Source organism: Phascolarctos cinereus, unplaced genomic scaffold (assembly GCF_003287225.1).
Source record: "Phascolarctos cinereus isolate Bilbo 61053 unplaced genomic scaffold, phaCin_HiC Scaffold_4;HRSCAF=312, whole genome shotgun sequence".
Classification (NCBI taxonomy): domain Eukaryota; kingdom Metazoa; phylum Chordata; class Mammalia; order Diprotodontia; family Phascolarctidae; genus Phascolarctos; species Phascolarctos cinereus.
The window spans coordinates 679,866,078-679,890,744 of NW_027555847.1; the positions used below are offsets into that span (position 1 = coordinate 679,866,078).

The window sequence follows — 24,667 nt, forward strand, 5'->3', positions numbered from 1 at the left end:
AGCAGTGACGTGCCTGAGTGTCAAGGATCTGGGCAGACTGAAAAAGAGGCGTGCATTCCTTGGGGAAGAGGGAGGGAGAGCGTGAGGGCAAACACTGTAAGATAAAGGAAAGGGAGACAGGTGCCCAGGCCACGGGGAGATCTCTGAGTCCCCGGCGTAATGGAGAGAGAAGCATGGAGGGGCGCCATCGCAGACTCACACCCACGTGGGGATGGCTCTGCTGAAGCACCATGGTGGCAATGATACAACTCCGGGGTCTGTAGGACCACCCAACAACCTGGGAGGTCACATAAGGACTGAGAGGATGAGCCTGGTTTTAGAGCTGAAAAAGCAGGGATGAGAGGTCTGAATAACTTGGGCCCAGTCACACAGAGTGCCCTGCAGCACCTGCACTTCCAACCCCAGGCTGCAGACCTGGAGGCCACAGCTCTTTCTCTCCAGCTCCCCACACTCCTTCCCCTCAGCCAAGAGGCTGTGAAGCCACTGGACTAGCCCCCCAGCTGGGAAGCTGCCCCTAGGCAGTGACACCCAGGCCAGGGCTGGCTGCACACGCCGCGGCTCCTATTCCCCCAGAAGGAGCCTCATCAACTCCAGCTGCTCAGCCCCCATGAGCTGCCAGGCAGAATGGCAGGAGGCCTGCTGTGTCTAGAGGAGGACAGACCCACTCTCCCCCTAAAACTGTCCCCCTCTCTCCCTCCAGCTCCAAACGCTCCTCTGGGTAGGCCCATCAGAGAAGTGCAGCCTAAGAGGAGACAGTGCTGGGCTTTTCTTCCTGGCCCCGAGTCCTCTCTACCAGCCCTGCTGGAGCAGTACCCAGCTGAGACTGAGGAGCCCCTGGCCCCCTCTGCCCAGTGGAGGCTCTTGGCAACACTGCCCCTTGCCCCAGGTGGTGTCTTTGCCCTCCGGCTGACTCCCTAGCCGGCTGCAAAAACATCCTGGGGAGGATTCTGACTGGGATGGAGAGGTGTCACTCCTGTGTGACAAGGAACAAGTCTCCAATGCCCTCTGGGCCTCAGCTTCTCCCTCTCGGCAGACGGGGTTGGATTCTAACCATCTCTTTCCCCTCTACGTGCCACGGTGCTCTCCTCTGCTCAGAGTTCTCCTTCCGCCCCGTGGCCCTCCCCAGGACCATGCCAGCCCCATGCCATTCCGTTTCCTTCCTGGGCCAAGCCCTGGCTTCTCGCTTCACTAGCTCATGCCACAATGCCACCACAAGGAAACACTGCAGGGACTATTTCTGTCTGTGTGGTACCCCAGTCAGCCCCACCCCAGCCTCATTAGAATGTAACCTCCCTAAGGCTGGGGAATGGGTCCCTTTTCAATGCTGTGCTCCAGGATAAGCACAGCACCTTCATGCTCACCAGGTATTTGCTGGACTGAATCAGAGACCCCCTCCCCCACCCCAAGCTTGGACCACTGGCAGTGGAGAAGGGTTCGAAGCCCTCATATGTACTGAGGGTCCTCAGGAAAGACGAGAAAAGGAAGAAAGGCCTTAGTGTGCTGGGGTGCCTAGGCTTGAGGCAGCAGGTGGGGCCATCCAAGGAGCTTCCAGCAGAGGCTGCAGGACCTCATCAAGCTTGCCACAGGCTGGACAGAAAGGCTGCTGAGACCCCTCGACTCCAATCACACCTCTGACCTGTACAAGCTGTGGGACCCTGGTGAACCTTCCTGGGCCTCGAAGGCCTCTCTGAGTTGGCCCCCAGCTCCCCTAACCCTAACCTTTGCCTGGCCCTGCTTCTTTAAGAAGCGCAAAGGAGGGAAAAGGACCCCCATGTACCAAACTATTTTTATCAGCTCTTTCTGTGGTGGCAAAGAATTGGAAATTGAGGGGATGCCCATCCGCTGGGGAATGGCTGAGCAAGTGGTGGTATATGAATGGAATGGAACACTATTGTGATAAGAAATGATGAACAGGCTGACTTCAGAAAAACCTGGGAAGACTTATATGGTCTGATGCTGAGTGAAGTGAACAGAACCCAGAGGACTTTGCACACAGTAACAGCCACGTTATGCAATGACTAACTAAGATTGTTAAACTGAACCCTTCTCAGCATTACGAGGATCTAAGACATCTCCAGAGGCCTTAGGATGGAAAATGCTGTCCACATCCAAAGAAAGAACTATGGAAGTCGAATCACTATCACTTATTTTTACCTTCTGTTGAATTCTGTTTCATCTTTCTGATGGTTCCTCCTATTGGTTTTAATTTTTACTTACAACTTCACTAATGTGAAAATATGTTTAATGGGTATGTAAATGTAAAGCCTATATCAGATTGTGCGCCGTCTTGGGGAGGGTGGGGGGAGGAAGGGGGAGAAAAATTTTCAACTCAAAAGCACATGGAAGTAATTGCTGATAAACCAAAATAAATTAATAAAATTTAAAAAAAAAAAAAGAAGCTCAAGGGAAAAGACAAAGCCACCGACAGGGAGAAGGTGGCTCCCTGGGGCCTGGCTGAGAGCAGACAAGAGGCTGCACCCGCGAAATGCTCGGAGAGGGAAGGAGGAGAGGGGACGGCCAGCCCCAGGCTGCTTACCGGACATCCATGATGCTGTTTCGCAGCCCATCTCGATGGCTCTCCAGGTGGGAGACCGTGAACGCCGGGAGGCGGCGGATGGCAAAGCGCTCGTGCTCCCAGGCCAGCATGTCCTCTGCCAGGTTGATTTTCTTGTGCACCATAGAAAAGCTCACCTCTGGGAACTGACTGGCAGCCACCTGCAGAGAGACCAGGCTGTAACTTGGCCAGCATCGGGGTGGGGAGACGGCGGCCAGAGACAGCTGCACAGCTCCAGTCCTTTACCTGGACAGCCTCAGGCAGAGGCTCTGGCCTTCCCCAGGAGGTGAGGCACTGGCTGCCAGCTCTGAGAAGGTAGACGGGGAGGGGAAGAGCACTAGCCCAGGTTTTGCTGGCACCCTGGGGGCAGCCCCTGTTCCGATCCCCCAGGCATCCCTCAAGCAGGACCACAGAGGGATGTGGGACCCTACCCACCCTTGGCTGCGGTCCTCCACGCCCCATCCCCCCAGGCTGTTACCATCTCAAGCTCTCGAAGGAAAGCATACTGCAGGGTCCCCTCCTTGGGAGGCTTCGACACGTGCAGGTACAGACCATTCCCTCGGCCCAGCGTGTCGAGGCAGAGGACAAAGGCCACATTGTCCTGCAGCCAGCTGGAGTCTAAAAGAGGGTGGGGGACAGGTGACAGGGAGAAGCCAAGCTGGCCCACCTGAGCAAGGGGGCAAACGGGCGGAAACCAGCTCTCCCAAGGCAGCTTGCCACTGTTTGCCAGGCCGTGGCCTAGCAGATGTCCCTCACCTCCCAGCCCAGCCTGTCTTCCAGCCACCCCAGCAGCAGCCCCCGACTCACCTGTGTGATCCAGGTTGTCTTCTAACCACCTCTTAGTGCCCTGATAGTTAAATTTGCCCCCACCAGAGGCAAAAAACAGCAGGTTGTACCTGCCAGGTGGAAAACAGAACTATTAGATTAAACTGTCAGAGCTGGGAAGGCCCTTAGAACATGGAATGTCAGCATGACAGTGCCCTGAGAACACAGAATGTCACAACTAAGAGGAACCTTAGAACTAATCTAATCCAACTCCCTCATTTTACAGATGGAGAAACTGAGTCTCAGAGAGGAAAGGACTTGAAGGTCATTAAGTGAGTTAAGAGAAAACCTGGTTCTGGTACCCAAAGTGACTGGTTCCCAATTCAAAGGTTTCTTCCACTATTATGCACTGTGTGCTAAAGTGTTTACCCAAGATTCAGACACCAGGAAAGTCCCTGAAAATGGAAAACACATGGATGGACCTTTTATGTTGCTGGGGAAATAGGGATCTCTGAGAGCTCCAGCACAGTTAGCCTGTGAACAAGAACACTGCCATCTCTTTCACCAATTCAATTCAACAAACACTGAGAATGCTCATGAGGAAGGCTCCATGCCAAGGGAACAAAACCAAAAACGGTCTAAGGGCCCTTCCAGCTCTGACAGTCTGGGCTCTCAGGGCCCTTCCAGCTCTGACATTCTGGGCTCTAAGGGCCCTCCCAGCTCTGACACTCCCTGTTCCAAGGCCCTTCTCAGCTCTGACATCCTGTGTTCTAAGGTTCCTCTCAACTCTGACATTCAGGGTTCTAAGGGCCCTCCAGTTCTGATACTTTATGTTCTAAGGACTCTCATGGCTTCCATATCACATATATGTCAACACTAGGCATTAGGACAGCACTCTAATTCAGGAATCACATGCTGATGGAGAAAGGAAGGAAATGCATGAGTAAAGTCTGAAAAGGGCCTATTTAGGGGAGAACATAAGCAGCCTGGAATAGTGGAAAGAACATCCTGGATCTGAAGTACCTGGGAAGGAGCCGGGTTCAACCCCAGCTGTCACTGACTCCTGATGTGACCTTGGGGGCAAGTCCCTCCCTTTCTCTGGGCCTTAACTGCCTCATCCGTAATGGATGGATGCTGTGATCCCGATGATCAATCACAGGGCTTCATTCTAAGTAACCCCAAAGAACAGAGCTAGCACAAACAGGAGGAGAAAATACAGGGAGGTCCATTCCAGCCCAAGCCCAGGAAGCATCGGCTAACAAAGACACTCCTGCAAGGAGGGAAGTTTCAGGTCCTGAAAGCATTCAAGCAGACACTGACCACCTGTCAAGGAGGTTGCCATGGAGACTGCTACTCAGGCGCAAGCTTGAACTAGTTGAGCTTAAGGTCCCCTCCAGCACGGAGGATGTATGATTCTACTTCTGGGTATGGAAAGAGGAGAGCCGATGGCAAAAAAGAGCTAGGATCAGGGTTGTGGGGGGCACCCAGCCGGCCTTGATAGCGGGAAGACAGGGAGAAGGGGGCAGAGAAGAGGACAAGGACACAGGAAGGGGGAAAGAGGGGAGAAAGAGGAGAGAAGGAGGGCAAAGTCACAGAAAGAGGGTGGGAGAGGAGGGCAAAAGGGGCTCCTGAGTCACCCTGGCTAGGCCCTGCCACGGCGTTCCGCCGGCTCTAAGCGCCCAGGACTCACGGGCGGCGGACAGCACTGAGCCCCCATGCTCCTTCACAGAAGGCCTCCCGCCCACTTACCCCGCGTGGGTGCGTTTGTAGGTATACAGCCTTGAGAAGAGCCTGGCCAGCTCGAGGAGCACGGAAATCCCGCTGCCATTGGAGTCTGCTCCATGAGAAAGCCACTAGAACAGAGCAGCTGCCTCAGGGCTTGGCTAAGCAGCCTTCCCAACAGAAGCCCCCGAGAGCTCTGCCCGCCCGCCCCAGCCCTGCTGAAGGCAAAGGAAACCCAAGAGCAGACAGCGGAGGGAGATACATACAGGGGCCACCCCAAAGGAGTCGTAGTGGGCCACAATGACAATGGTGGGAAGGTCCTCTCCGCCTAGTCCTGTCAGCCGGCCCTGTGAAGAAAACTATGGTCAGCAGTGCGCGGGCTGGCTGGGAGGAAGGGTCCTGAGAAGGGGCAGTTACTGCCTGGAAAAAGAATGTGCCACCACACACACACACACACACGTGCGCGCGTGCACACAGCCCATGTGCCTGGCCACCAGTCTCGTACTCCAAACTCGGGCAGTTCAAGTCGTGCCCCACCTCTGTCCACCCCCCTCGTGCCCCAGCACTTATTTAGTACCTACTATGTGCCAGGCTCTGTGCTAAGCACTTTACAAATATTCTCTCATTTGATCCCCTCTTTTAACAGTTGAGGAAAAGGAGGCAGAGGTTAAGTGACTTGCCCGGGGTCACACAACTAGTAAGCATCCGAGGCTGGATTTGAATCCGGGTCTTCCTGATGCCAGGTCCAATGCCCTGTGCACTATGGCACCAGCTAACTGCAATGGACGATTCCCGACTTCTTAGGGAGGGAAACAGACACACCAAGGTTTGGTTAAAAACCCTGCTGTGGCCCTCCTACACTGACTTACACGGATCCCATCACGCTCTCACACAAAAGCCTCAGTCCCTAACAGCAGCCTAGGACAACTGGAATAAACCCCAGACTTACAGCTCGAGTCTGAGCTCTGCCACTTTCTTTGTAACTTTGGGCTTCACCTGTGTAAGGCCTCAGTTTCCTCACTTGTCAAATGGTGATTCTGTACCGACCATGCAGCCCATGAGGTGACTGTGAGGATCAAGGAAGATGGCACACACTGCTCAGGCAACAAGCATTCACTGTGCTCCCAGGCACTGCCTGGGCTGAGGGCTGGGGACACAGGACGGTAAAAGCCAGGCCTGCCCTCAGAGCTCCCATGCTCGTGGGGCTCAGCAGCAAGTGACCAAGCCAGAGGAGGCTGAGGTGGGTTAATGCTGGCACGATGGGGTGACAGTGGGCACTCAGGGCCCTCCCCACCTGAGCCTGCCTGCCTGTCCAGCCTTATCTCCTACTACCCCCCCACCAGAAAGCTCTAAGCACAATGACCCCACTGTCCCAGAACTGAGCGGCCCAGAATCCTTTTCTCTGATCAGGAGTCGCCTCTCCCGGGAGGCCTTCCCCAATGCCCGCCCGGGCAAGGCAGCACTCCCTCCTCAGAACTCCCTCAGCATTCTGCGTCTGCACCACCCACAGGACACACTGCCCACCGTCTGACCTCCCCCAGCGGAGAGACCCTCCACACCTTCCCAACTGAAGGAAAGTTCTGGGAGGGCAGGAGCCCTAGTCTGTTCACCTCGGCCTCACTGCAGCTCCCCCCAGGCCCTCCTATAAGGAAGGCACTCAATTATTGGTGGACATTCTGATCAGTCACTAGTAAACAACAGCAGACATGAATACAGGGCTTCCAGGCCAGTGGCTCTCACTTGAACTTCACAACAACGCCATGAGCTCAGCATTGCCACCTGCTCTACAAACGAGAAAACGAAGGCTCAGTGGTGATCTGCCCGAGGTGGGGTGCACACCCAAGTCCTCCTCACGTCCACTCTCTCCACCACAGGTCGGTCCCTCTGAAGTTGCTAGCCCCAAACCATCTGGCCATCAGAGACAGGCAGTCCCTGCAACTAAGGCGCAGAAAGAAGAAGAATCCAAACACCCCTGGTGTGGAGAGAGGGGCAGGAAGACCTGCATGCACCTGGGCCCAGATGCCACCTCTGGGCAAACTGGCAGAGGAGCGAGGGGAGGGGCTCCAGCCAAAAATCCCTGAAACACAGTCTGCCTTTGGGGAAGAATCACAAGGTCCAAGCTTTACAGCGGCAAGAGACCTTCATGAGAGTCCCTCAGGGGCCTGGGTCCCTAACCTCTGCTGTGACCTGGACCCAGTACAGTCGCCCAGTGGATGGAGCTCCTCTCTGAATCAGGTCGTTCAGTGCACTGATGAAACATGTAGGATCACAAGGGAAGCCAATTACAGAAAGGGATCAAGATATCAAAGAGCCTGTTCCTGGACCCCAGGTAAAGAACTCTGAATGTCCAGGCTGGAGAGGTGAAGTCTAGCCTCCAGTGGGACTGGAAACCCATTCTTGGGACTCTGTATCCAGGGGCACAGGAGCAGAAAGCCTCGGTCAGCAGAAGTAATGCCACAGGCCTACGGAGCAGGGCCCACTGCATAGCCACCTGACAAGCTCCCAGTATAAACAAGGCAGCCCAGTCTCTTCAACAGCAGTTCTGCCCAACTCCCCCACGCAGAAAGCAAAACGCCTTCCTGCATCTTTTTCCTGAGTCTCTCTAACTTAGGGGGTTTGTCATCAGGCCTACACTGAAGGCCCTTCCAATGGGGTAGCCCCTGCAGCACAACGCCTCCACTTCAACAGCCTTCAAAAACCCAGACTCATCTCCACGCTGGGCTAGGGCATGGATAGAGGCCACCAAAGGGCGAGGGGAGCATCAGGCGCTTGAGGAAGGACACAGTGGATCCAAGTCTTCTGCAGCCTCAGTGAATGCAGGCATTAACCTATCAGATTCACCTTCGTCCTATCACACTATGCATTTACCAAGCACATACCACTGCCAGCTAGGGCAGCGTGGGCCCCAAAGCTGATGGCTGGCAGCTGTCAATGGATATACCGCATGCAAATGTCGGAAAGTCGTCCGCAGGCCTCCTCCTACTCCTCTGATGAGGTGGGACGTGGGGGACGCTGCGTATGATGCAGATATTTTCGGATGTACTAATTGTATGCATTCTATGTAATTTCAATGTAATAATTTTTTTCTCTTCTTCCTTCTAAGTGATGGCTCCCAGTGGGGGGCAGAAATACACCATGAAATTCAGGCAATATTAAATCCGTAAGATATATTTTTGAAAAAGGAAGTTTTCTGTATTTCTACTTTTGTGCCTCTGTAAATTCAGCAAGGACTAAGGGAAGGCCTCCAGCTCATCTGGTCTCAAGGCACTCACCTCTACACTGGTAATGAGCCAGTCGCTCACAGCTTTGCTCTGGGCCCCACTCGTGACCATCTGGAAGCCGTTGGCAGTGGCTGTGTGCAGCAGAACTGGAGAGACAAGAGGCGCAGCGCTCACGTCCCACTCCTCAGCTGAGGTTTTTCAAAGCAGAACCAGGCCCACTAATAGGGCTGGTGAGGTGAGGAGGCCTTCCTCACCCTCTCTCCCCAGGAGCCTCTTCTCCAAACACTATGAGAGAGCCCATCCCTCTGGAGATGTGGCAAGCGCCATCCTCATCTCCCCGAGGCCACAGTGAGTGTCCTCTACGACCGAGAACTAGGGGATGACCCCGGCACATAGTTCAAGTACAAAAACGACACTGTCCTCCCACAACAACTCTTACCATTTAGTTAGAAAGAGACGGCAGATGCCAGAAAGGGAGACTTATTTAAGAATGCTGCCTCTGCACGTTTGGGGCAGCCAAAAGAGGCCCATTGACTGGAACTGCTGAACAAAATGGTCTAGGAATGTAATGGAATATGGTGATATGGTGGTGTCATAAGAGACAACAAATGAGCTGACCGGAAAGGGAGAGGGAATGAGCAGAACCAGGAAAACCATGTCCACAATGACTACAATACCGTCAAAACCTGCTGAATACAGTGCGGCCTGCTGAGCCAGGAAAAGAAATGAGGATGAAAGGATGATGCAGGAGAGCTGGAAGGGCCTCAGGGGTGAAAAGCCTGGCCCAAGGGCACACAAAGCAGGAAATTCCCCTCACCTTCTCTGGAGGCGGGGTAGGGCAGTCAGAGGCAGTCACCAGCTTGGGTGGCTGGGCTTAACCAGGAAGTTCAATGAGTGTGTATGTGGGAAGGGTGATAAGATTCCAAAGTGACTAATGTAAAAAAACAAAAGCCATCAATAAAACTGAAATTTTTTAAATGAATAAAATAAATGGATGTAGCTTTTTTAGTAATGTTCAATAAAATTAATAATGAAAAATAAATTTAAATGCTGTTTGTTTTCCAGGAGGGAGATGAAATGCTGATCCATTGCTGAGTCACAGGAGGGAAGAAATGGAATGAGAATATGTCCAATTATCCCCTGAATAGATGCTTTCCACGGGAACTGAAGGGAGAGAGACTGCACCCCCAGCCCCACCCCCACCCCCAAGTGCCCTTGACAGAGACACCAGGAACACTGAAGTAGCCGCCCACCACCTACCCCTACCTTCAGCTGCAGATGCTGAGCCCTGGGAGGCGGAGGCAGCCTGTGTCTGCTCATAGATGGAAAGCAAGGCTTCATCCTCCACTGCAAAGTAGACAGGGACGATGGTCTCCATGGCCAGCATCTCAGGCTCGATCTCCATGAATTGCTAGGGGAAGAAGAGAGAGCCTGGGCTCAGAATGGACCCCATCAGACAGCGTCCAAGTCCAACGAATGACAGAGGTGGGCTAAAAGTTGGCAAAGGCTGTGGAGGTGCCATAAGCAGGCTCCACATTGCAGGGGGTCATGAGGAAGGGGTGGATTGGAAGTGGTGCTGATACCAGGGGCCCTGTATCTGGAGTCAGAAGACCAAGCCTCCAGTCCCCTGTCCTCACCATTTACCAGCCATGTGACCATGGTCAACTTCTGAACTCTGGGCCTTAATTTGGCCATCTGTAAAACAGGTACATTTACATAGCCTCATAGGGGAGTTATGAAGACACAAGGAATAAAATAGTTTCTAACAAGTCTACAAGTAATTATTAAGCACCTACTATGTGCCAGGCTCTGTGCTAGTGCTGGGAATACAAAGAAAGGTAAGAAACAGCGCAGCTCTCCAGGAGCTCAGGCTAACCCAAGAGGATTACGCAGACAGAAATACTGTCATCATCCAGTGGTCCCAGGCCCTTCCTGAACAGGAATCCCCAATGAACGCAAACCCAGGGAGAGCCGTCCTTGCCAGCCTCATAAGGCCCCCAGCCCCGAGCCCGAAGGGAAGAGGAATGTCCCTACAGATGAGGTCACACCCACACTCCTCTCTGCAAAACCCAGAACACCAAGGCCCTCCTGAGAAAGTCACAACCTCACAGGAGTTAGGACTGGAAAAGAGAGATCTTGATCATGTGTGGTGACAGTGAGATGAGGGTGTGACTATACCCATGTAGGGCTGACACATTACTACTATTAATAATAACAATAATTAAAAATGACAAGAATCAACATTTATAGACTGACTGAATGTTTGCAAAGTGTTTTACAGGCCATTTGATCCTCACGACAACCTTAGAAGGCAGGTGCTATTATTATTCCCATTTTACAGAGGAGGAAACTGAGGCAAACAGTGGTTAAGTGACTTACTCAAGGTCACACAGCTAGTACATGTCTGAGGCCACATTTGAACTCAGGCCTTCCTGACTCTAGGTTTAACAATCTATGGTCACCCAGGGACATCACGGTGGCATTTCCATAGCCCTTTAAAGTTTGCAATTCACCTGACATGTCCTCACTTGATCCTCAAAATAACTCTGGGAGTAGGTCCTGGGACTGAAGAGTCTGAAGAACCAGGGGATCAGGGTAACTGGGGAGGCCTCGCGGTGCACTTTAATGCCCCTGGTATAAGAGAGGAAGACTATGGGCCAGGTAATGGACTCCTTGAGCACAGTGCCTGGCACATAGGAAGCACCTTAAAAAATCTTGAACAATAACTGAGAAAGGAAGACAAATGGCCTGCAGCCAGGCAGACCACTGCCACCAGGATGAGGATGGGGAAATGTGAATGCATGAAAAAAAATCAAGTGCCTTCTATGTACCAGGCACCGTGCTGGATGCCGGGGATATAAACAAGTGAGCCACCCCCTGCCCTCAAGGAGCTTACATTCTAATGGGAGAGCAAGACAAGAAGTGGCCAGAAAAGGGAGGTCTGGCATGGAGCAGGAGGGCAAGTGACTATCTGGCCCTTTCCAAAACCAGTGACAGTACTGATCTTTTAGTATTGTTTCCAAGGCCAGAGTCAAAATAAAGAGGGGAGGGCAGACCAGGACATACTCAGCATCAGATGGCGGGGTGTCTGCATGGTCCAAGATAACACTGACCCACTGGTAGAGGAGTCCACAGGGCCCAGGGAGGCGAGCCAGCCACGGTGGCCTCAATTGGCAGGGGCAGGAGAAATGGCAAGATGCCATGTGGATACAAATGAAGAGAAGCCGTCCTTCTGGTCAGGGCCCACCCTCTTCTCCCTGTCCTCTTCTCCACAATGCCCCTCTAAGCCGTGGCCTCTTCTCAGCCAACGTCTGACTCTCCGATGCCTCCATTCACATCCAAGTCTCTCTTCTCAAACGACTGTCTTGCCTTCCCAGTCTTATTGTACACGATCCCCCTTGATTTCCCACACTACACACCGACCTCGTGGATGACACACCACACAAAATCTCTCCTTGCCATCTTCTGCACAAGTGCCCACCCCCACACCCAGGCCTTCTCACCTCCACGTCACAGAATCCCTAGTCTCCCTCAAAGCTCAGCTCAGGCGCTGGCCTCCACAAGGCCTTTCTGACCCCCAGGCTGCCCCTGGAAATCACCCTGCATGAGAGGTGCCCATGCTTTCTCCCCTGGGAGAACATAAAGCTCCCTGCAGGCAGAGGAGGGCTCCTCTTTCGTCCTTCTACCTCCAGCACCAGCATCGCCATCCCAGCCCCCAGCCCAGGTGTCACTCTCTGCTGTCGAGGCCTGCCGATTTGACCTTAATAGCATCTCTCCTTGTCTCCTCTGACACTGTCACCCCCGGTGCCGGCCCTCATCACTTCATAGCTGCTGGGGGGCTGCCCAGCACAAGCCCCCCTCACTCCCATCCATCTTCCCATCAGCCACTGAAGTGATTTTCCTCAAGCATGCACACAAGCACATCACTCCCCTCCTAATCAACTCTACCATCTCCCTGTGACCCTCTGTTTGGCCCCGTCCCCATTCTGCAATCCAGTGACACGGACCTCCTTGCTGGTCCTGGAACAAGATCCTCCATCTCCTGACTGGGCATTTTCATTGGCTGTTTCCTCACTTGCAATTCTCTCCCTCCCTGTTTCTGCTGCCTCACTTCCTTCAGGTCCCAGCTTAAATCCTACCTTCTATATAAGCTTCTCCCAAACCCCCTTTAGACTGTGAGGGGAAGGGGGAGGGGGAGTTACATGAGAACAGGAACTGTTTTTTGTGTTTCTACATGTTTCCCCAGCTAATAAATGCTTATTAACCGACTTAATAAATCCTTGTTGTTGACTGACTATAGTAGCAGAGAAAGGACCCACATGGAGCCACTGGGGGAATGAGAATGAAGGGGGGAGAGCAGGGAAGACGAACAGGGATCAAGGGTGACAAGGAGAGGGATTAATGCCCAAGGCACTGAATCACAGAACTGCTAGAAGCTCTGGAAGCCATTCAATCCAATTCTATCATTTTACAGATGGGGAAACTGAGATTCATCGAGCAAAAAAAGAACGTGCTGCAAAGGGCCCCCCAGCTGGTGAGCGACAGAAGCAGGTTTAGAAGCCCAGTCTGCTGAGCCCTAGCGCGGTCATTCAACAAGCATTGCTGACCGAACCCGACAGCTCTGAGGTGCGGCTGAGTGTGGCCGAGGCCGCGGGGGGATGGGGAGAGGAAGGAGCGGTGGGGTGACGGTGACAGTACATACGCGGATGACGTCCTGCGGCACAGCAGCCATGGCCCGAGGCAGGATGATGACCACGGCCCCGGCCGACTGCCTGAGGGCCTTCTGGTACTGCTCATAGGAGAAATCCACCAGCCGCATCATGACGCAGCGGCGGCTCAGCACATCCGCCTCCACCGTCCTCGCCTCCGTGTTGAGTACTGCGTTTCGGGTGCCTGTGAGAAGGGAGAAAGCAGAGAAGCCCTCAGCCACCAAAGAAGTTCTCCCATCCCGGGGATCTCACAGAGGAATAGTATCCAGTGGGCTGGACAAGTTGAGTGGGACTACCTGGAAGCCAGAAGTCCCGGGTTTGAATGAATCAAATGGCAAGACTGATGAAGCACCTACTATGTACGTGTCATACACCAAGCTGGGTGCTAAGAGACACAAGTATCAAAAAGGAAACAACCCCTACTTGAAAGGGGCTGACGTTCTCAAAGGGAGACGAGGACACCTATAAATACACACACCACAAATATTGAGTGAACACAGGTACACACCAAACAGTTAAACACAAGGGTATTTGGGAGCATTTGGGGGATCAGGACAAGCTTCATGCAGAAGATGGCATCGAACTGCATCTCCGAGAAGGAGAAGCAGTCGGCCAGCACAAAGGCCCAGGGACTGAGAGGACCGTCCTGTGTAAGGACCAGAAAAAAGGTCAGTCTGGCTGGAAGAAAGTCCGAGAAAAGGAACTCTGTCCAATGAAGCTGAAAAGTCAGGTTAGGTGGATATACTGCGCTATGAGAAATGAGGGGGAAGGTTTCAGAAACACCTAGGCAGATCTGTAGGAACTGAGGCAAAGTGAGCAGAACCAGAAGAACACTGCCTACGACAGCAACAATAACATGAAGGTGAACTGTGAAAGGCTTTAATAACTCTGGCCAACACAATGAGCCCTCATGATATAAAATGTTATCCACCTCCAGACTGAGAACTGATGGACTCAGAGTACAGGCTGAAGAATATTCTTTTCTCTTCATCTATTTTTTTTTGCTCTTTTTTTTTCAGAACATGGCTAATGTAGACATGTTTTGCGTGACTTCATGTGTATAATGGGCTTCATATTTCTTGCCTTCTCAATGAGTAGGAGAAGGGGAAAGGGAGGGAGCGTATTTGGAACTGAAAATTTAAATTTTTTAAAAAATGAATTTGGGGAAAGTTGTATATGGTTTTAAAAGCTCTAGAGAAGCTAATATTTTATCCCTGGGCACCTGGGTGGCCCAGTGAATAGAGCAGTGAGCTTGGAATCAAGAAGACTCATCTTCATGAGCTCAATCAGGCCTCAGACACTCACTGGCTGTGTGACCCTGGGCAAGTTACTTAACCCTGTTTGCCTCAGTTTCCTCCTCTGTAAAATCCAGTACTTTTGCCAAGAAAACCCCAAACAGGGTCACAAAGAGTCGGACACAACTGAAAAATGACATAGGAGAGTCAAGGGGTCAAATCTGATAGGCTACAGCAGAAAGAGACTTGAGGCAAGGAGACAGACTTGACCTGCCTCAATGAGACTGTTGCAAAAATCGAGGCAAGAAGTGATGAGAGCCTTGACCAAGGTAGTGGCCGTTGGGGTGGAGAGAAGGGGCTGGGTGAAAAAGATGAGAAAGCAGAAAAGACAAGATTTACTAGCTAACTGGATACATGGGGTGAGGGAGTGTGAAGAGTTGAGGTTAGTGCCAAGAGTACATTCCTGAGAGTCTACAAGACTAGTAATGCCCTTCAGGTTTGAGGAGAAAGGTAAGTTCAGTTTGGGACATGCTGAGTTTGAGATGTCTATGGAACAACCAATAGGCTCTGTCATCAACTTAACTTGCTGTTGACTTTGGGCAAGCCCCTGGCTTCTCTGGGCCTCAGTTTCCTTACTGGTAAAACTAAGATGGGTGGACTTAACGATTTCTAAGTATCCTTCCAGTTTTGATAAGCTACGATTGATCTCTGAATTAGGTTACAGCCGGGGACATTGCAAACAGATACAACACAACCCAGACCTAGAGCTGGACATTAGCGCTCACGTCTGTTTGGTTGACAAAGGCCTAGCTAACACAAACAGCTGGCAATAGCTCACTACAAGCAAAAACGCCAAAAGAAAATCATCTGCACCTGGCTGCTACTAATTCCCAAGGCCAATCAGGAAAGAGCTATTCTCTTCACAACTTCAAAGGAGGGCAGGTTTGCCTTTAAGTGCTTTTCTGCTAGACTTTCAGGCTAAGGCTGAACGCCAGCATCAGGGTGTGGCGACTGCTGTAGCTACCACTGAACAGCATTCATTGTCCTTCACTTCTACTCCCTCCTCAAAGAGAGGGAACGAGCTCACCAGGAAGGTCAAAATGATTTTTTAGGCGCTTCAGTCTTGAAGTCCTTTTCCTAATTCCATTTAAGTCTCCTCTGCTGAATTCCAAATCCTCAGATTCCTTAATGCTTATTACAGTGTGAGAGAAATGATTATTAATAACTCGGGGAGATGCAGAGTTCCCCCTTTTTCTACAGTCCTCACTTCAAAGTTCAGTCTCTTGAAGGATATAACTGATAACAAGATTGAATTAACTCTCCTCAATCCTAGTCAGACCACACCCAGCCTTATAAAGAATTTAATCTAAGGTGGGGAAGCCCATTGTGCTCTACTCCGGTTTGGATGGGGATAAATTCTTTGATTAGGCTGCCCAAAGCTGGGGGTGGTCTGGGGGTAGAGACAGTCTCTTTGTCCAAGAGTGACATGATGCCACTCTCTCAGACCCTCACGGTAGTGAGCCCACATCTCACTGTAATATTCATTCTCTCATTAATTATTAAATTATCAGAGCTGATTGCCCCCCTCAAGAACACCCACTTTTCCAAGGGCATATAAGCTGTGAGCTGGCCGCCATGCTTGTCTTTGGCACTCCAGAGTACCCCTGACCTATCTTATTATTTATTCTTTTATTAAAATGTAAGCATTATTAATAAAGTGACTAATTACCCAGAAATTATGTCTCTTGAAACTTTTAAACATCACAACTGAGTCATAAAATATTAAGTTTGCAAGAGAATTTAGAGATTATTCACTCCAAACCCCTGTATCTCATAGAGACATGTACTCACTTTAGGGAGACAATGCAGGAATTAGGAGACCTGGGTTTAAATTTTAGGGCTTAAAAAAATAAGTTAAAAAAGAAATCTTAGGGCTAACTCTGAGGTGCCACCTCACATCGATCAGATGAATGAAGATGACAAAAGAATGTGATCAATGCTGGAAGAGCTGCAAGAAAACAAGCACACTAATGCACTGCTGGTGGAGCCATGAACTGGTCCAGCCACTCTGGAAAGCCATTTGGAACTGTGCCCCAGGTTGCTCAACTCTGCTTACCCTTTGACCAGTGAAATCACTATTAGGTCTATACCCCAAAGAAGTCAAAGGAAAAGGAAAAGGACCCACATACACAAAAACATTTATAGCAGCTTTTTTGGAGTAGCCAAAAACTGGAAACTAAAAAGCTGCCCTCCTACTGGGAGATGGCTAACCAAATTATGGCACATGAATGCAATGGAACACAATGGGGCCAAAAGAAACAAAGGACAGTTTCAGAGGAAACTAAAACTGGTACAAAGTGAAATGAGCAGAATTAGAACAATTTATACGACAACATTATAGAGAAAAACAACTTTCAAATACTTGAGAATTCTGATCAACTCAACAATAAACCACCAATTCAGAAAACTAAGATGAGACAGGAGACCCACCTTGTTACAGAGAGGTGATGCACTTTAAAATGCAGAATGTGACATGCATCTTTGGACATGATCAATATGAGAATTTGTTTTTACCAGACTACGCATATTTGTTATGATAGCTTTTTTAAAAATAGTCAATTGTGGGGAAGGGGGAGCAGTAGGAGAGATAATCCTTGTAAAAATGTTTTTTAAATCAGCATTAATAACAACAATATGGCCAAAGTCAAGTCTCTGAGCCTCAGTTTACACATCTTCCAAAAGGGAAGTAATTCTTGTATTCAGTACTTCCCAAGGCTGTTGTGGAAGAACGTAATTTTGTACACTTTAAAACACTAAAACAAGTCAATTTTTTCCACAATTTTCAAAACATTTTTATTTAAAGTTTTGAGTTCCAAATTTGATCCCTCCTCCCTCCTTGAGAGAGTAAGCAATCAGATATACATTTGCAATTACGTAAAACATTTCCATATTAGTCATTTTATACAGGAAGACTTGAATAAAAGAAAAAAAATGAAAGAAAGTAAAAAATAGCATGCTTCAGTCTGTATTCAATCAATATCAGTTCTTTCTCTGGAGACAGATAGTATGCTTCATCATTAGTCCTTCAGGACTGTCTTGGATCAGGGGTAGGGAACCTGTGGCCTGGAGGCCACATGTGAACCTCTAAGTTCTCAAGTGTGGCCCTTTGACTTCATGAATCCAAACTTCACAGAATAAATCCCCTTAATAAAAGGATTTCTTTTGTAAAACTTGGACTCAATCAAAACTTGGACCATTGTACTGCTCTGAATAGCTAAGTTCTTTATCAAACAATACTGCTGTTACCGTGCACAACATTCTCCTGGTTCTGTTCACTTCACTATGCATCAGTTGGTGTAAGTCTTTCCAGGTTTTTCTGAAATCATCCTGCTTGTCATTTCCTGTAACACAGTAATATTCCATTGCAATCATATACCACAGCTTGTTTAGCTATTCCCCAACTGATGGGCATCCCTTCGATTTTCAATTTTTAGCCATCACACAAAGCTGCTATAAATGTTTTTGTACAACTAGGTCCTTTTCCTTTTTGGGGGATGTCTTTGGGATACAGACCTAGCAGCGGTATTGCTGGAACAAAGGGTATGCAGTTTTATAGCCTTTTGGGCACAGTTCCAAATTGCTCTCCAGAACGGCTGGATAGGTTCACAACTCCACCAACAATGCATTAGCGTCCCAGTTTTCCCACATCCCTTCCAACATGCAACGTTTTTTGTTTTGTCATATTAGCCACTCTGATAGGTGTGAGGGGGTAAAACAAGTCAATTTGAGAACACTCATTAAGTGCCTACCATGGCAAAGCAGTAAGTGTGCTAGGCTGCAGACCCCAGATTCTTCATTATTATTCTCTCTCCCTCTACATGTTACCTGCTCACTCTCTTCCCAGGAACAAACAGGGAGAAAGGATGTTTTCAGTTAGGCCCCCTTTAAAGGAGCTGCTGCTAGCAGCCTCTGGGTTTGGGACAAACCTCTGCAGCCAACCAAAGCCTTGACATTAGAAACCAGCTGGCCTCCCAACAGACAGAAAAAGCAAGCATTAGCAAACCTCAGGGACAACGAGAAGGAACGTTTCACTTGGAGAAAAGCAGTCCCGAAAAAACAATTCTATGAAATATTAATTGCAAGAATGTGGAGGGGGTGAGAGGGAAGAACTGACACGGTGCTTTTCAAAGGAGTTCATGAGGAAAGAGGCTATCAGCACTTGGTCAGCTGCATTTGCCAAGAGCTCACCGGGAAGCTAGCCGTGTTCTGGGCACAATGACAGCAAAGACAAATAGAACTCCAGAAGCAAAGGGGATCTGACATCCCTTGCCCTGACAACCATCCAAATCCCCCATCAACAAATACCACCCAGTGCCTGGCCCTCTACCTGCTGAGCTCAAATCCTGCCTGGAATGCAAGTCAATCCTGTCACCTCAACCAGGCTCAGCCAGGATATGTCCCAATCAAAGCCAGCTTTCTATCCACCAAACCACACTGCCTCCACAGGGCTATAGAAATAGGAATAATCATTCATTATAATCATTACACCAAGATTTGCAGTTTTATATGCAATCTTTTTCCACTTGTGTTCAGAAATAGAAAAATCTTATTTGTCAGGTTTATAATAGAGAATTTTTAAAATGTATCATTGTTACTTATGGAAAAAATGAGATCCAGAGCTGTAAAAGAACAGTTTGCGTATGGTCATTCAGCCAATATCTGGGAGAATGTCCCCAGTCCAAGGTGACTGACTATCCCCAAGCCCACCATTGCCCCGCAAGTCCAAGAACAAGGTTTTAAACTATGCATTTGCTTAACAAATGAATAACACTAATTTTTTTAAAAATCATACAGACAAGTATAACTATTTACCATAGTTTGGCTTTGACCACTGTCATAATCCAAGTCCCAAACTCTCAACGTGGCAGTTATTAGACTCCCCTTATTTATCCGGAAACACAATCTTCCTTACAAGCTACTCTTAAAGGGACTGGTATCTGAACAAATTTCTCAACAAACTCCTTGGGCCACCTCAGGGACCAGCCATCGCATGAATGGTATTTATCTCAGAATCTTCCAGCTTCAAGGGCCCTTAAGAGCTCAAGTCCAAACATCTCATTTTATGAATGGGGAAACTGAGGCCCGGCCAGAGGAAAGGATCTGCCTAAAACCATGGAGCAATGGAGGGACAGGACATGGATTTAAATCTGGGTCTTCTGACTCAGAGCCCAGCCCAAGTCCCTACCCATTTCACCTGCCTCCCTCCAGGTCTAATCAAACGTTTCAACTCATACTGAACCTTGAACTCCACCCCAACAATCCAAGACGCAATACAATCTGACCTAGAAATGTGTAGGAGGTGAATGGGGGGAAAGGTAGCAAGAAAAGCAACCTTGAGAAGCCATTCCAGAAGCCAAGAAGTGGCTCTATTCAGGAGCTGGGCTTGGGCACAAACCAGGCTCAATCACAGGCCCCCAGCTCCAGAGCAGGCAGGGAGCAAGCCTCCTCTCACTTGACAGGTGAGGCCACCATGGCCTGACTCCAAACCTCCATACCAGGTCCAGGCTTACACTACCGTGATATTTCTGAAGTTGCTCTGTCTCCAAGGATGGGAGGTGCCCTATGCAGATAACCACCTTTCAACATTTCCTCTCCTCCCCACAGTCTGAGTCAAGGTAAGAGGGCCCTGGGCAGAAAAGCAAGGAAGAGAAAGAAAGAGGAACCACTCACTATTCCCCTGGGCTTTAGACCCACATACACACCACCTTCCCCCAGAGGCCTTTCCTGAGCACACCCCAAATTCTTCCAGTTACACACACAGCACCACAGCACGGGGCTTATGTGACGAGCAGAAGACAAGTAGGGCAGGGACAGTCATACAATAAGACATCTGGGGATACCTGGAGAGCAGGACAATGCTGCCTGCTGCCCTCAACACTAACCAGATAAACTTCTGCAACCCCAGCACCCAGTGGATGGCCTTACACGTACACGGGAGGCCCTTATTAACCAAGGTTTGCTGAATTTAACCACGATCCAACCTTTGCAGCCTCCCAGGGAATGGGCTGCTCGTGGAGCTAAGGGGCTGATTAGGAAAAAGATCAAAGCAGACTTCCAAGGAGGAGTCTATACAAAGTGGGGAGGGAGAAGGAAAGGGGAGAGGGGAGAGAGGCTGTCAGGTAAAAGAGCCTGGTCCCAGGGGGAGGAAACATAATCTAACCCCAGGACCCCATTCCCTGAGAGGAACAGAAGTTCCCAGGCTGGGGCTATGGAGTCTCCCATGAGGCCCAATTAAGCAGAGCCCAGAAAAACATACAGCCTCTTCCTTGGGCCTCTGTTCCCCAGGCCAGGAGACAAGGCAATGGCAGGGGCCTAAGGCTGGCAAAACCCAGCCTCAGGAGCTGAAAGGAAAAAAGTCTCCAGATAGTAAAGGACACTGTGACTTGGAGCAGCTGATGCTAAAGGGGAGAGGGTTCCAAATCTTCTAAGTAACCAGGAGGGGAGTCAGTACCTCTAACCGTGCCTGGCTTAGGGGTCCCAGTGTAGCAAGGGCCCTAACGAGCCAGCGAGTCGACACCTTCATTTAGAGATGAAGGGGAGGGTCAGGACTTGTCCAAGGGGCACACAGGCAGGAAGCCCTGAATCCAGGGCCCTGGGTTGCAGAGTCATTCTACCAGGACCACTGCATGTCCCATGGTTCTTCCCCAAAGGCCACTCCAGGCCAGACCAACCAGCTGCCCAAAGTCCATGCTAAAAGGAGAGGATTAAGAGATAGAAGGGGCCTTGGAAATCCTCCAGTGTACCCCATTTTACAGATGAGGAAACTGAGGCCCAGGGTCAGAGAAGAACTCCCCTACCCCATGTTAGCTAGTCTGCGAAGGCATACCAGGGGACTGATGGGATTTGTAGCCACTGCTGGGCTTTTCCCCAGCAGCCGCTAAATCACTGCACAAGGGCTGGTACTGGAGCCAGGAGATTTCCTGGGCTGTGTGACACTGACTGGTGTTTCTCTTTCTGGGCCTCAATTTCTTCACTTGTGAAATGAAGGTAGCACCCTCCTCCCAGGATTACTGTGAGGAAAGCACCCTGCACCCTCGAACATGCTACATAAATGTAAGCCACTGTTACCAATGTCACACATAGGGCAGCAGTTTGGAGGTGCAAGGGTTAATAGCCTCATTTTTTTTTTTTTAAAAACATGAGAAAACTAAGGCTGAACAGTTGCCCAAAGGTTAAATACCTAGCAAATGGCAGAACCAGAAATTTACACCCCAGGCTTTCCCCATGGATTCCTGGTGGCCCAAGACAAACACACACACACACACACACACACACTCACACTCTCTCTCTCTCCAGTACAGATTCCAGTCCATGAATGTTGAGAGACAGGAAAGCAGCACACATCACGCACAACACAGCACACATGCCATCGCACATAAATTCTCCTAGGCACACATGCTCTGCAGATTCAAAAGCCTGTTACTGCCAACCGTCCAAGCCTTCCCCTCCCCGCCAAAGAAGCTGGTATGGGGGGACGGGTTGGGAAGGGCCACCAGCAATTTGGACTATTTGGGAGACAACAGTTAGAAGGACCCCCACGACCCGGAGGGCAGGGAAGCTCCCAAGCTTAGGGAGAAGCTGGAATCCTAAAGCAAACGAGTAACAGCCTCTAACTGCCTCCAGGAGAGAAGCCCAGGAAAACAGGGAAGTCTGTAGGGAAATGAAAGGTGATTGGGGGGGGAGGCAGGTACATAAGTGAGTTGTAAGAAAGAAATTAACTCTGAGAGAAGAAGACAGGAGAGTGAGCCTGAGGGAAACAGGCCCATAGAAAATAGAGCATCTTTGGAGAATGGGGGCAGAACGTGAGGGGGGAAGGGAGAAACAGCAGTCCCAAGACAGGCCTGACCCAGCCCCTACATGGGGGCTTTTGAGGCAGGAATGGGGCCTACAGACAGGATAGAGGACCAGGTGACTCCGCCAGGGTCCCTGGCAATGTTCTGAGCTCCCAAGTCCCGGATAGGGTCAGACTCCCTGACAGGTGAGGCCCAGAAGAGCAGAGCTTGAGGACAGGGCTCGCTGGCAGGGGGGAGAGATAAGATCAGGTTTGAGGACAAATCGCTAAGGGGCCACTCAAAGGCAAGACTGAGGGCTGACTGGGCCCAGAAGCAGGGGCCAGCCAGAAATGGGCAGGACTGAGCTGGAAGGGGAGAGGGCAGCAGAGAGGCCAGGCTGGGCTGGGACAGACGGACAGGGGGACCCTGGGCACAGAGAGAAAAGGGGGGAAAGGGTCAGTCTGGGACAGTATCAGACACTGCGGAACGGTGAGGCTTGTGGGCTAGGAGCCCCCCCGGCTGGAGGACCCCCTCAGAAGGGGGCATAGGTCACATGGACTGGGATCAGAGGAGGAAGGCAGTAGACTGACTCAAGCTCAGGGCCGGGGGTCAGGCTCCAGGGGAATGAGGGACGCCAGCCCTCAGACGCAAGGACGGTTAGTCCTGATAGGGACCCGTCCGAGGGCCGGAAGGAACGGGTGCGCACAAGCTTGGCTTGGGGCTGGGGAAGTGCTGGGGTCCCTCTGCTTCATGGCCAGGGCAAGGTTGAGCTGGCGGACAAGGTGGGGAGAGGAGAGCCCCAGCTCTAGAGCAGGGGAGGGGGAGACAGAGAGTGGGGGCCAAGCGCTAGGACTGGGAGGGGGAGGGGGCCCGGCTCCAACACCGGGTCCGAGGCCCGCCGGCACTGAGGGGTCGCGTTCCGGGCGGGGCACACACACACACTCACACTTACACACTCACACGGGCGGGGGTCGCGGACGCGCGGGGGCCGGGCTGCGCACGGGGTCGCGCCGGGGGGGAGGGGCCGGAGCGCGGGCCGGGAGGGCCGGGGCGGCGGCGGGGAAGGACGCACCGTAAGCCTGGCCCTGCAGGTCGTACTGCTGCATGCGGTAGACGGTGAACTCGTGCGCCGCGTCGGCGGTGGGCAGCGGCGGCGCCACGAGCAGCAGCACGGCGGGCAGGAAGACGATGAAGCTGAGAGGCAGGCACGAGGCCTTCAGCATGTTCTCCAGCACCTCTCCCGCCTCCTCCAGCATCCTGGCGGCCGGGCAGGGGCGGCCTGCGGTCGGCGGCGCTCCGGCAGGGACACGGACGGCGGCGGCGGTACGGGCTCGGGCTCCCGAAGCTCGGACTCCTGATCCGCCGGCAGCACAGCGGCATGGACAGCCCCGGGGTCCTTCAGGCAGCACCGCGTACACCCCCGCCGCCGCTGGCGCTCTACCTCCTGGGAAATGTAGTCTTAGCGGCTCTGCGGAAAGAACGTGTTCTCGGGGCGCGCTCAGCCTCATGGGAGTCGTAGTCCTCTGGGGCGACGGTGGCCGTGGGGAGGGGCGAAGCGTTGACAGCCGGCGCAAATGCAGTTGGGAGTTGTAGTCTACTTGGCCAAGGTGGCTCGGTCACCCGGCCCCAAGAGAGCACGTGGAGTTTAAAACGTTTAATTTTAGGATTTGGGGAAGAGGTGCTCTGAAGCGAGCACCCACGTGGCGCTTGGTTTGACTCAGCTCTGGTAGCCAATTGTGTAACCTCGGGCAAGTCACTTAACTTCTGTGGGCCTCGGTTTCCTCCCCTGCAAAATGAGGGGGTTGGACCAGATGAGGCATCTAGATGGCAAAGTGGATAGAGCACAGGGCCTGTAGTCCAGGAAAGACCCGAGTTCAAATCCAACCTCAGACACTTCCTAACAGCATGACCCACGGCGAGCCACTTTGCCTCTTCCTGCCTCAGTTTCCTCATTTGTAAAATGGAAATAATAACTACCTACCTCCCAGACTTGTTTTGAGGATCAAATCAGATATTTGTGATGCATTAACACACAGTAGGCACTTAATAAATGCTTGTTTCATTCCTTCCATTCCATAAATCTATGACCCTATAATAATTTTTTTAATTCCTTTTTCAGTTGACAAAGTGCTGTCCTGGAAAACAACTTTGTGAGGCAGAAAGCACAAGTGTTATGCTTTGTCTGTGGCGGCCCAGCTAGAAAGGGGCACATCTGGGGCTCAGGCTTAGGTCCCCAGATTCTGAGAACAGCATTCTTCCCACTGTACCACTTCCCAACCTGATCACTGGGAAGCCATGGAATTTTGGGCAAATTATTCAAATTACTCATTCTTCATACTGAAGACATGACTATTTTTAGATGTATGAGATGTCCTTCTTGGGGAGAAGAGGGGGAGGGGCAGTGATAGGTGCAGGTCCAGGCCCTCAAAGTCATCCATAGGGGAACTCCTAGCATGGAAAATCCCTCCAATGATACAAATTGGCAACTCGGTGTAGTCCTGCACAGTTGCCTGGGGCACAGAAAAGTTAAGTGACATGCACAGGGTCGCTCAACTGCCACCAGACAGAAGCAAGAGTTGAACCTAGATCTTCCTGACTCCAAGGCCGGCCCTTTATCTACTATGCTCAA

The 24,667-nt window shown here is 51.1% G+C and overlaps 1 protein-coding gene across 2 annotated transcripts in view; it reads right to left on the reverse strand.

Moving 5' to 3' along the window:
• The window catches only part of NCLN (nicalin), a 41,103-nt gene extending 17,639 nt beyond the window's left edge, over positions 1-23,464 (reverse strand). For both annotated transcript variants that reach the window (XM_021008916.2, XM_021008915.2), the window contains exons 1-9: positions 23,111-23,464; positions 12,965-13,155; positions 9,529-9,673; positions 8,314-8,408; positions 5,308-5,388; positions 5,069-5,172; positions 3,362-3,450; positions 3,033-3,172; positions 2,537-2,715 (exon numbers count right to left, since the gene is read on the reverse strand). In XM_021008916.2, coding sequence (XP_020864575.1) covers positions 2,537-2,715; positions 3,033-3,172; positions 3,362-3,450; positions 5,069-5,172; positions 5,308-5,388; positions 8,314-8,408; positions 9,529-9,673; positions 12,965-13,155; positions 23,111-23,294 — 1,208 coding nt within the window. In that variant the 5' untranslated portion in view covers positions 23,295-23,464. The remainder of the gene's footprint in view (positions 1-2,536; positions 2,716-3,032; positions 3,173-3,361; positions 3,451-5,068; positions 5,173-5,307; positions 5,389-8,313; positions 8,409-9,528; positions 9,674-12,964; positions 13,156-23,110) is intronic.
• Positions 23,465-24,667: the final 1,203 nt, after the last annotated feature.